At 43.5% G+C, this 13,586-nt stretch overlaps 1 protein-coding gene across 1 annotated transcript in view; it reads right to left on the reverse strand.

Annotated features, from left to right (window-relative positions):
• Positions 1–13,586, reverse strand: part of prkg2 (protein kinase cGMP-dependent 2) — a 112,291-nt gene that overhangs the window by 77,092 nt on the left and 21,613 nt on the right. The window contains exon 3 of the mRNA XM_033024044.1: positions 106–272. Coding sequence (XP_032879935.1) covers positions 106–272 — 167 coding nt within the window. The remainder of the gene's footprint in view (positions 1–105; positions 273–13,586) is intronic.

Here is a 13,586-nt window from a genome sequence, read left to right on the forward strand (position 1 = left end):
GCTGGCTCGAAGGGCTGAATGGCCTACTCCTGCACCTATTGTCTATTGTCTATTGTCAAATCTAACTTTAACGGTAAATTCAAGAACTTTACAAGTTTTTCAAACCTGCCAATACAAAAAGATGGTTTCCTGGTTCGCCTTGCTTAATAACATAGTCACCATCTTGGTAGTTTTTCTCATACATACACTCCACCATGTCTCGGACATGCTGAGTCTCCAGTCGTTTCAGAAACTGGTTCTTGTTGAAGGCCACAGTTATGAGCTTCTTCACCCTGTTATGGAAACAATGTAGCTGATTACAATGGAATGTGTCCTCAATAATCCTAATGGCTCCCCTCTGAAGGACTGAAGCAAAGCACCATAAATTGTATTTAAATCTCAAAGGTTCAAGAAGTGAAGATTCATTAGCTGTTACCATTGCTTCATAAACATTTATTCAGCATTTTTACACAAACTGGCGGTAGACACAAGAAACTGCAAATATGTGATTCCTGAGCAAAAAAGGAAACTGCTGATGGACCTCAAAAGGTCAAGCAGCATCTGTGGAGGGAAATGGACAGATGACTCCAGGTGTGGCCTAACCAGCTGTGGCTTTATAAATTGTATTTAATTCACAATGGCTCAAGTAGCTTTATCAAAGTCCTTTTATTCTATGTCACAGATAGAGGGCCAGCATCTCATGTGCTTTCTTCACACTTTATCCATCATTGCTGTCACTCTCAAGGATCTATGGACGTTACCCCATGGTCCATCAATCAGTAAACTAGGGCACTATCGTTTACTGTGAACAACCCATTCGTATTGATCTTTATTGGCCTTCCCAAAATGCATCACCTCTCAATTATTAGGATTAAATTCAATTTAGCCATTGCTCTGCCTAATCTTCCATTTGATCGAATAACTTGCTGTAGTTAAACAACCTTTCTTGCTGTCTACATTACCACTAAATTTTGTATCATCTTCAAACTTACTAAGCATATCATCCACATTTATTTCAATGTCATTAATCAGACAATGAGGACCAGAGGAGCATGGGTGAAGCTCAACAGACTTTGTACTGGGGTTGGGCGTTTCAATGCCAGCATGTGGAGATGTGGGCTCCGCCAGAGCCCAGCCTGTGAATGCGGAGCAGAACAACAGACAGCCAACCATGTCATCTCTGGGTGCCCGCTCTACCACCCACCAATTGGAGCTCAGGGCCTGGCAGACATTGACGCAGAGATAACAGCCTGGCTGTTCAACACCCGGCTTGAGATCTAACTATTCCTTTGGTTTATTATGTTTCATTCGCAAGAAGAAGAATCACTAACATCTTTGTTACTGTAAGCTAATAACACAAATAATAAAACTACTTTTTTAATGAGACAAGTTGGTGGGGTCAGCCTGAATGCCTATTTAAGAGTTACATGCTATTTAACGTTTCTTTCCATAAACTTCCCTAAATTTCTTAAACCTTCTCTTTTGTCCTCTCTGTTGAACTTCCTTGATGTCACAACCATGCATCATTACCAATTTCAATTACCTCCAACTACAGCATCCACTCCTATCAATATCACTTCATTCTCAGTATAGCCATGTGCCAATCCAAATTCCTCTTCTGCACAACTATCGCATCTGCCTCCACCACCACCCCTGGCAACATATTCCAGGGCACCCTCCACTCTGTATAAAAAACGTTCAACACACATCTCCGTTAAACTATGTTCCTCTCACCCTAAAGCTATGCTCTCTAGACATTTCCACCCTGGGATAAGGTGCTGACTATCTACCCTATCTATGCCTCCCATAATTGTATGAACTTCTATCAGGTGTCCCCTCAGCCTCGGACATAGAAACATAGAAAATAGGTGCAGGAGTAGGCCATTCGGCCCTTCGAGCCTGCACCGCCATTCAATATGATCATGGCATAATCATCCAACTCAGTATCCCGTACCTGCCTTCTCTCCATACCCCCTGATCCCTTTAGCCACAAGGGCCACATCTAACTCCCTCTTAAATATAGCCAATGAACTGGCCTCAACTACCTTCTGTGGCAGAGAATTCCACAGATTCACCACGATGTGTAAAAAAAAAATTCACATCTCGGTCCTAAAAGACTTCCCCCTTATCCTTAAACTGTGACCCCATGTTCTGGACTTCCCCAACATCTGGAGCAATCTTCCTGCATCTAGCCTGTCCAACCCGTTAAGAATTTTGTATGTTTCTATAAGATCCCCCCTCAATCTTCTAAATTCTAGCGAGTACAAGCCGAGTCTATCCAGTCTTTCTTCATATGAAAGTCCTGACATCCCAGGAATCAGTCTGGTGAACCTTCTCTGCACTCCCTCTATGGCAAGAATGTCTTTCCTCAGATTAGGAGACCAAAACTGTACACAATACTCCAGGTGTGGTCTCACCAAGGCCCTGTATAACTGCAGTAGAACCTCCCTGCTCCTATACTCAAATCCTTTTGCTATGAATGCTAACATACAATTTGCTTTCTTCACTGCCTGCTGCACCTGCATGCCTACTTGCAATGACTGGTGTACCATGACACCCAGGTCTCGTTGCATCTCCCCTTTTCCTAATCGGCCACCATTCAGATAATAGTCTACTTTCCTGTTCTTGCCACCAAAGTGGATAACCTCACATTTATCCACATTATACTGCATCTGCCATGCATTTGCCCACTCACCCAACCTATCCAAGTCACCTTGCAGCCTCCTAGCATCCTCCTCACAGCTAACACTGCCCCCCAGCTTCGTGTCATCCGCAAACTTGGAGATGTTGCATTCAATTCCCTCGGCCAAATCATTAATATATATTGTAAATAGCTGGGGTCCCAGCACTGAGCCTTGCGGTACTCCACTAGTCACTGCCTGCCATTCTGAAAAGGACCCGTTTACTCCTACTCTTTTCTTCCTGTCTGCCAGCCAGTTCTCTATCTACATCAATACTGAACCCCCAATACCGTGTGATTTAAGTTTGCATACTAATCTCTTATGTGGGACCTTGTCGAAAGCTTTCTGAAAGTTCAGATACAACACATCCACTGGTTCTCCCTAATAGTTACATCCTCGAAAAAATTCTATAAGATTCGTCAGACCTGATTTACCTTTCATAAATCCATGCTGACTTTGTCCAATGATTTCACTACTTTCCAAATGTGCTGCTATTCCTTCTTTAATAACTGACTCTAGCATTTTCCCCCACTACCGATGTTAGACTAACTATAATTCCCCGTTTTCTCTCTCCCTCCCTTTTTAAAAGGCAAAGGACAAAAGACAAAAGGACAAAAGACAAAACAATTTAAGTGCCTCCAGTCTTACCTTAGAGCTAATACATTCTAACCGTGGCTTTTTTCAAGAAACAAGATCAAAGATTTTGACGGTTTTACGTGGATGAAATTGATCATACTTTGTTGTACATATGTTCCATATGCTTGGGTCTGTGCCTATTTATTGGGGGTGGGGAGAGAGATAGAAATAGAGACAGAGAGATAGAAAGAGAGACAGGGAGACAGAGATAGAGACAGATAGAAACACAGAGACCGATAGAGACAGAGACAGAGACAGAGACAGAGACAGAGATAGAAACAGAGAGAGAGAGAGAGAGACAGAGACAGACAGAGACAGACAGAGACAGAGAGAGACAGAGAGAGACAGAGAGAGACAGAGAGAGACAGAGAGAGACAGAGAGAGACAGAGAGAGACAGAGAGAGACAGAGAGAGACAGAGAGAGACAGAGAGAGACAGAGAGACAGAGAGACAGAGAGACAGAGGGAAAGGAGAGAGAGAGAGAGGGAGAGAGAGAGGGAGCGAGAGAGGAAGACAGGGAGAGAGAGAGGGGAGAGGGAGAGAGAGAGAAAGAGAGAGGGAAAGGAGAGAGAAAGGGGAGGGAGAGGGAGAGAAAGGCAGAGACAGAGAAATTTTAATTTGAAATATGAGACAGTTAGACAAGGTCAGAAATACTTTCCATCCCTAAACGATCTTGGGAAAATGGTGCTGAAGTATCCTTTACTGTTCCTTGTTGCTCCACTTTTGATGTTTCAGAATGAGAATATTGAAGAACAAATTAGTTTTATTGAATATAAAACTTGTCATGAGTCCAGAGAGTTTAATTGTCATATGTAGCAGCAGCATAACACGTCTGTCAACACAGTACTCATAGGTAACACAATAATCAAAGAAGGTCAATACACTTTATAAAAAAAGAACAAAATTCCAAAGTCCTTAGTACAACCAAGACAGTTTGTAGTTTAGTTGATGTTTGCAGTGTACAAGACCTGACGGTTGTTGAGAACAAGCTGTCTCTGAACCTAGAGGTCAGAGTTGGAATACCATGAACAGTTGAAATCACCCATTTAGAAGATACTGGAGAAGGACCACTGAAGATTTGCTTCCATTAACATAGACTGCATCCACTTTGGAACAGTTCGAACAGTTTGTGGCTCTTCAGAATCAAGATTGGTGATCATTTTCCAATGTTCTATAGATTCTGGATCAGTTCCTGTGGATTGGAGGGTAGCTCATGTTATCCCACTTTTTAAGAAAGGAAGGAGAGACAAAGCAGGGAATTATAGGCCAGTTAGCCTGACATCAGTGGTGGGAAAGATTATTAAATATGTTATAGGATAGCATTTGGGTAGCAGTAACAGGATCAGTCCAAGTTGGCATGAATTTACGAAGGGGATCTTCTGGAATTTTTTGAGGATGTAACAAGTAAAATGGACAAAGGAGAGCCAGTGGATATTGTGTACCTGGACTTTCAGAAAGCCTTAGATTAGGTCTCACAGGAGATTAGTGGGCAAAATTAGTGCACATAGTATTGGGGGTAGTGCTGACATGGATAGAAAATTGGTTGGCAGACAGGAAACAAAGAGTCGGGATTAACGGGTCCCTTTCAGAATGGCAGGCAGTGACTAGTGGGCTACTGCAAGGCTCGGTGCTGGGACCGAAGCTGTTTGCAATATATATATTAATGATTTAGATGAAGGGATTCAAAGTAACATTAGCAAATGATCAGATGACACAAAACTGGGTGGCACTGTGAACTGTGAGAAGGATGCTATGAGGATATGGGGTGACTTGGACAGGTTGGGTGAGTGGGCAGATGCATGGCAGATACAGTATAATGTGGATAAATGTGAGGTTATCTACTTTGGTGGCAAGAACAGGAAGGCAGATTATTATCTGAATGGTGTCAGGTTAGGAAAAGGGGAAGTACTATGAGAACTGGGTGTCCTTGTACATCAGTCACTGAAAGTAAGCATGAAGGTACAGCAGGCAGTGAAGAAAGCTAATGGCATGTTGGCCTTCATAACGAGAGGAGTTGAGTATAGGAGCAAAATGGTCCTTCTGCAGTTGTACAGGGCCCTGGTGAGACCACACCTGGAGTAGTGTGTGCAGTTTAGGTCTTAATTTGAGGAAGGACATTCTTGCTGTTGAGGGAGTGCAGTGTAGGTTCACAAGGTTAATTCCCAGGATAGCGGGACTGTCATATGATGAAAGAATGGGTCGACTGGGCTTGTATTCACTGGAATTTAGAAGGATGAATATAATTTTTTTCAGTGTCTCATGTCATCACTTGTATCTCATATATTTCATTTTTCATATATTTAGATCAATAAAACAAACACAAGCAATGGACTGCATTTACAAGCTTAATCTTTTTATATATTTTGATGTATAAAACAAAACCAAGCAATGCATTTAAAAGAAGATTAGTTTTATATATTTTCATGAATCAAACAAACACAAAGACAAGCAATGCACTGCATTGAGAAATTAAAAAATATATATATATTGGTCACTAGCAGCAGGGATTCTATTTCTACTGAGAGCAATGCCCCCTGAAGTTGCTTCATGGCAGTCAGGACTCAGAATGATTGGAAACCCCACCCTGCAAACCCTTTAATATTAAAATAGGATGATGTCATTGTTTTGGAGTTCAAAATTAGGCTCTGTGACGCCGACAGGGTGGTAGCCTGTCGTAGCTTGAATTCAGTTGTCGTAGGTATAGTAGTAGGTGTGTCAAAGAAGCACGTCCTAAGTCGCCACTATTGTGTCACCGGTTGTCGAGAGCTTACCGTAGAGTGACATCGACAAGATCGTAGGTGGTCGTAGCTTGTCGTATACATAGTCGTAGGATTGTGTTCAGTTGACGGGTTTTTTCGGTGATCCGACAAGACTATGACAGTCGCCTAAAAAGTCTCCTAAGTGGGACAGGCCCATAATTCTGTTCCTATCACATGAATTTATGAAATAGTGTTCAGATGAGCATTGAGCACAATCAATTAAGGCCAATACAGCACAGAAGGAGCCAATGAACCCAACAGGTGCTGATGCTCCCATTGAGACTCCTCCAACCTTTCTTCTTCTAATCCCATCAGCATATACCAATAACTCCTGGATTTATTAGGTCTGGATAACTCCTGGATTTAATATTCATTTCCGGTTGGCGGTGTGACACTGTTGCAGCGGCCCCTACAGACTGTCTGTCTTTTTTTAAAAAAATGTTGTCTAGTTAAATGTAGTTGTGTTTTTTTTTTCCTGTTTTTAACTGTGTTTATGTGGGGGGCGGGGGAGGGGGAAACTTTTAAAAATCTCTTCCCTGCACGGGAGACCCGACCTTTACCCTGTCGGGTCTCCGTTGTCGTTGGGGCCTAGCATTGTGGAGCGGCCTCCAACCGGAACGCACCTGGGGGCTCCAGTCGCGGAGGCCTGCGGAGCTGCAGACTTGCCATCATGGGACTGGCCGGCCTCGTAGCATGGGGAGCGGTGGTGGCTCGCTGCTGCGGCCCGACCCCGGAGCTCGGAGGCTCCAGCTGCAGCCACAGGTCCGGTGGACTGGGACATCAGGAGCTCGCAGGTCCGGGTGAGAGACGGCTTTTCAGAGCTCCCGCAACGCAACTTCTCCAGCCCGTGTCGCAGGGTTGGAACGACCCTGAGCGGGGCCGTGCATCACCCGGCGCGGCTTTAATGGCCGCGGGACATTCCAGCGCCCGCCGGAGGCTCCAACATTGTGACTTTTGGGCCTGGAGCGGGGCCGTACATCGCCCGGCGCAGCCTAAAATGATCGTGGGACTTACCATCGCCCGCGTGGGGCTTCAACATCGGGAGAAAAATGGAGAGCAGGGGAGAGAAAAGACTTTGCCTTCCATCACAGTGAGGAGGAGGTTCACTGTGATGGATGTTTGTGTGAATTGGTTGTGTGTCTGGTTGTGTGTCTAGTATGAATCGTTTTTTGTTTGTATGGCTGTAGAAACAGAGTTTCGTTTGAGCCTCTGAGGTTCAAATGACAATAAATATTGTATCGTATTGTGTTGTCTGTCCTCCCACACAAATGGAGACATCTCCCTCACATCTACCCAATCATACTCCTTTATAATCTTAAAGACCTCTACTAATTTAGTCTTCATTCTGTAGAAAATTTGTAAAGGTTTAAAAAATCGTGAGATGAGCAGATTGGTCTTCTCGCCTGTCAGTCACCATGAAGGTAACGCCCCTTCCGGCACCCGCTGGAGAATAAAGCTCCGGAGGCGGGGGCTGAGTCCGTGAGCACGTCCAGAAGCCGCCCGTCCAGAAGCCGCCCGTCCAGAAGCAGCGGAGCGTTCCACGGGCAGGTGCGTATGGTGTTCGCGGGCGGGGGTGGGATGTGTTCGCAGGCGGGGGTGGGATGTGTTTACAGGTGGGGGAAGGGTGTGTTCGCGAGCGGGGGCTGTGAGCGTGACAGGCGCTGGGGACGGAAGCAGCTGAGTGAGTCCGGAGCCAGAAGTGCGGACGGAGCCGGGAACCAGTGAACCCACAGCCCCCCTTCCCCCACACACCCCCCCCCTCCCCCACACCACCACCACACCCCCTCCCCTACACCCACCCCCCTCGATCTCATTTTCTAATTAGTTTAATTAATTAATGTGCAACTTTTGGCACTGAAGAGTTATGACATCCTTCTCAATTATATTTCATCTAAATCTGTGGAAAATTTCATGTAGTTCCGTGACGTGGGTCACGAAAATCTATTTCTAGACACATTTTTGTTGCTCGGCCCACAGCCTAAAGACAAATGGCATGATGACTTTAATGATGAGGATTTCAATATAATCATAAAGAGATCTTACTACAATTATATTGGTAACTGATGAGACTGCATCTGCAATTTTGTATCGGCAAAATATAACTTTGCCTATACATCTGGTTACCATGGTTACTATCATGACAAAGCTCATGTTGTTCACTAAAGCTAAATCAAAGCCCTCGGACCTCCCTCCTATCACCACTTTGCAGGGCTCTGTGGTTGAATCTGTGTCTCAATATAAATATCTGGGAATTATAATTGACGATTCTCTCTCTTTTAAACCTCATATCCAGCAACTTGTGAAAAAACTAAAGATAAAATTAGGTTTTTACTTTAGAAACAAATCTTGTTTTTCTTTTGAAGCCAAAAAAAGACTTGTTGCTGCAACGTTTATGTCTGTGTTGGACTATGGTGATGTTTTATATATGAATGCATCTTCAAAATGCCTACAGTCTTTGGACACGGTCTACCACGGAGCACTGAGATTTGTTACTAATTTTAAAACCCTCACGCACCACTGCACTTTGTATGCTCAAGTTGGATGGTTTGCCCTGTCCACTCGCAGACTCCATCATTGGCATATCCTTATTTATAAGACTATCCTCGGTGTTCTTCCTTCATACCTGCAGAAGTATGTAATTCGAAAAAGCACAGGAACTTATCAGCTCCGCTCTGAGGACTTGTTCTTACTAACTGTACCTAAAGTCCGTACTGAACTGGGGGAAAGGGCATTTAGTTATGCTGCTCCCTTGGCATGGAACCAGCTGCAGAATGAACTGAAACTTAAGGAGCTGGTTTCTATAAACAGATTTAAATCCCTTCTTAATGATGTTGAAGCGGGCTCTTCTGTCTGTAAATGCTTTGTTTGATGATGTTCTGACTGTGACTCTATTTATATGTTCTCTGTTGTTTTTTTTAAATTATTGTCTGTAACTGTGGAACTGTGCTGCTGCCTGTCTTGGCCAGGACTCTCTTGTAAAAGAGATCTTTAATCTCAATGAGACTTATCCTGGTTAAATAAAGGTTAAATTTAAAAAAAAAAAAAAAAAATCAACTACTTATTTCCCAACATGATGTGCCATTTTATGTTCCAAAAAATTGTTAAAGATGCTTCAGCTTCCAATTAATTATTTATTTTGCTTGCTGCAGAATACTTTAAATAGTTAAAATATTATAGACATCCTGATTTGCTCGCTGTGACATACTAAATGCTAATTGATGGCTTGGACAGTTTCATGACATTACTGTTGCTAAACATCGCAGATTCACTACAGAAAATGAATGACTTCAACGTTCAGAAAAAGATTAAGGATTATGACAGAGTCAATGTACTCTGGCTTTTTCAGCACCACCCCTTCACCATGGGCCTTTGCAATTTGGGTCAAATTAGTTTGAGTTTGAACGTACCGATTAGTTCAACAAGGGATTGCATGAAGTCTGAGAAATAGCTGATGCACAACACATGGTGCTGGAGTTACCCAGCTGGTCAGTCAGCCTCTGCGGAGAAGAGTCCCATTCAAAACCTTGGTTATCCATCACCACCATAGATGCTGCCTTACCCGTTGAGTTACTGCGGCACTTTGTGTTTTGTTCAAGGGTGCACACGAGTTTGAACGAGTCGGAATTTGAAGGGCAGGCCATGCATTTGCTGAATTCCCCAACACCCCTGGAGAAACTGACTGCTGAATCTTCAAGTTGGATCTGGTGATGGGACCATCAGCCCAATCACTTCAATGGAGTGAAATAGCTCTGAGGTAGAAGAGGGAAGTCTTGGTAGTCTTGACAATTTTTTGAATTTGTTCTAATATTTGTAATTGTTTAACAGTCATAAGGTCACAAGGAATAGGAGTAGATTTAGGCCATTCGGCCCTTCATCTACTCCGCCATTCAATCATGGATGATTTATCTCTCCATCCTAACCCCATTCTCCTACCTTCTCCCCATAACCTCTGACACCTGTACTCATCAAGTCCTTTTTGTGATTTATGTCAGCAGTATCTCGGGTGCAGTTTTGCCAGTTGCCAATGCTCTTTTCATTACATCGTAGAGGGGGTTCTGCTCTGGCACTGCCATGAGATGGCATTAAGCAGTGCAATCCCTTGACACCACACAAGATCTCACCATTTAAGATCAAGTCAATACATATGGAAATTAACACCAGGGGCAATAACAGAAGGTAAGCCTACACATCTCATGTCTCATTGTTGAATGTGAGCAGCTCACCATAGCAATAACCTCTAGTCTGTTATGTTTCCACACCATGTTTATATATATATATATTCTTCAAAAAAATGTATCATCATATTGCGATGAAGCATAAAGATGGCTTCAGGATACCTGGAATGCATTTTAATATAATGAATAGTGATTAATTAAGGCTGAGAAGATTACGGAGAGTCGGATTGTCAAGGAAGACTCTCTCTAACTTCTACAGGTGCACAGTCGAGAGCATGCTGACCGGTTGCATCGTGGCTTGGTTCGGAAATTTGAGCGCCCTGGAGAGGAAAAGACTACAAAAAGTAGTAAACACTGCCCAGTCCATCATCGGCTCTGACCTTCCTTCCATCGAGGGGATATATCGCAGTCGCTGCCTCAAAAAGGCTGGCAGTATCATCAAAGACCCACACCATCCTGGCCACACACTCATCTCCCTGCTACCTTCAGGTAGAATGTACAGGAGCCTGAAGACTGCAACAACCAGGTTCAGGAATAGCTACTTCCCCTCAGCCATCAGGCTATTAAACCTGGCTCGGACAAAACTCTGATTATTAGCAACCACTTTCTGTTATTTGCACTACCAGTTTATTTATTCATGTGTGTATATATTTATATCATGGTATATGGACACATTTATCTGTTTTGTAGTAAATGCCTACTATTTTCTGTGTGCTTAAGCAAAGCAAGAATTTCATTGTCCTATACAGGGACACATGACAATAAACTCACTTGAACTTGAACTTGATTCTGCATTTAGAACTGCTAATAAAGAGCCTCAGATAGCTGGATTCAGACCAGACCTACCCAATAACTGGGATTAGTCTGCCATGGGTGGGATTATTGAACCAGGTAAAGTGTGAAGTTGGAAGATTTATTTTATGCAATGAATTATTAAAAAATGAAACACTTTACTATATTGCTAAGGAGACAGAGTATAGAACAGCATTTTTTAAATAACTAAATTAATAATTGAAGGGAGGAGCACAAAAGGAAATAGGATGGCTCAAATTGGCAATGGCATGAGTGGCTAGAATGTGCTGATTTAGCTCAATTCTAGAAGCATCCAGGGTCAGAGAAAAACTGAGGTGTTCCCAACGTTCCCATGTAGAAGTGGCTGCAATATTTTTGCTACTTCCTCCTTTCCATTGCAGGATTCAGACTGTGTTTGGGCCAGACCTTGGATCTTCACATGGACTTATTCAAAAGACATTGAATGGCAGGCAGTGACTAGTGGGGTACCGCAAGGCTCAGTGCTGGGACCCCAGCTATTTACAATATATATTAATGATCTGGATGAGGGAATTGAATGCAACATCTCCAAGTTTGCGGATGACACGAAGCTGGGGGGCAGTGTTAGCTGTGCGGAGGATGCTAGGAGGCAGCAAGGTGACTTGGATAGGTTGGGTGAGTGGGCAAAGGCATGGCAGATGCAGTATACTGTGGATAAATGTGAGGTTATCCACTTTGGTGGCAAAAACAGGAAAGTAGACTATTATCTGAATGGTGGCCGATTAGGAAAAGGGGAGATGCAACGAGACCTGGGTGTCATGGTACACCAGTCATTGAAAGTAGGAATGCAGGTGCAGCAGGTAGTGAGGAAAGCAAATGGTATGTTAGCTTTCATAGCAAAAGGATTTGAGTATAGGAGCAGGGAGGTTCTACTGCAGTTGTACAGGGTCTTGGTGAGACCACACCTGGAGTATTGCGTACAGTTTTGGTCTCCTAATCTGAGGAAAGACATTCTTGCCATAGAGGGAGTACAGAGAAGCTTCACCAGACTGATTCCTGGGATGGCAGGACTTTCATATGAGGAAAGACTGGATAGACTCGGCTTGTACACGTTGGAATTCAGAAGACTGAGGGGGGATCTTATAGAAACTTTATGCAGGAAGATTATTCCCGATGTTGGGGAAGTCCAGAACTAGGGGTCACAGTTTAAGGATAAGAGGGAAGACTTCTAGGACCGAGATGAGGAAATCATTTTTTACACAGAGAGTGGTGAATCTGTGGAATTCACTGCCACAGAAGGTAGTTGAGGCCAGTTCATTGGCTATATTTAAGAGGGAGTTAGATGTGGCCCTTGTGGCTAAAGGGGTATGGAGAGAAGGCAGGGATGGGATACTGAGTTGGATGATCAGCCATGATCATATCAAATGGCGGTGCAGGCTCGAAGGGCCGAATGGCCTACTCCTGCACCTATTTTCTATGTTTCTATGTTTCTATGTTTCTATGAAAGATATTGACATTCTGGTTCTGGTTGATTACTGCGCAAACACCTCATTAGTGGTTAACTCGCGCAGGTCGGAGTGAGTAGAGTAGTGATTAAATTTTGAAGTAGATCCTTTTGACCAAGTTGAGGAGATCTAGTTGCTCAATCCCCTTATCACCACACCAACCCAGTCTAAATTAAGACAACATTACCTTCCTAATAATTCGCTTGAGCAGCTTACAACCCAGCAGTTTGAATGTGATTTCTCTAATTTCAAGTAAGCCTTGCATTCCCGTTCTCTCCATCCCTCACCCACCCTAGTCCTCCTGCTAACTCCACTGTTTTCATCCATATATCACTTCATTATCACCTCTTCTACAGCCCACATTCCCTTGGTCATCGGTGCTGGCTCTGAATCTTTTCATACCTCTAGTTTCCCTCTCCCTTGATTCTCAGTCTGAAGAAGGGTCTTGAACCAAAATGTCATGTACTCCATTTCACCAGAGATGCTGCCTAACCTGCTGAGTTACTCCAGCATGTTGTGTCTATCTTTGGTGTAAACCAGCATCTGTAGTTCTTTCCTATCCATTACATTTTTACATTTCCTTGAATGAATTATTAAGAAAATAGCATAGAAATTCTAATCCATCCAAAAGGGTGTGCCTAGTAGTTGCTGCAATAGGACACTGATGCATGTTTTAATTTTCACTACCCTCCCCAGATCTGTAAACTTCTGTTGGACCCAATGCTGTTTTTTTAAAAGTTTTTTAGAGATATAGCGCGGATTCAGGCTCTTCGGCCTACCGAGTCTGCACCGACCAGCGATCCCCGCACACTAACACTATCCTACACACACTAGAGACAATTTACACATACAATTTACACAAGGCAATTAACCTACAAACCTGTCAGTCTTTGGAGTGTGGGAGGATACCGAAGAATTCGGAGAAGTCCCACGCAGTCACGGTGAGAACATACAAACTCCGTACAGACAGCACATATTGTCGGGATCGAACCCCGGTCTCCGGCACTACAAGTGATGTAAGGCAGCAACTCTACTGCTGTGCAACCATACCGCCCGTTTTGGGGAATAAAAATATGTTGC

This window comes from Amblyraja radiata, chromosome 1 (genome assembly GCF_010909765.2).
Source record: "Amblyraja radiata isolate CabotCenter1 chromosome 1, sAmbRad1.1.pri, whole genome shotgun sequence".
Classification (NCBI taxonomy): domain Eukaryota; kingdom Metazoa; phylum Chordata; class Chondrichthyes; order Rajiformes; family Rajidae; genus Amblyraja; species Amblyraja radiata.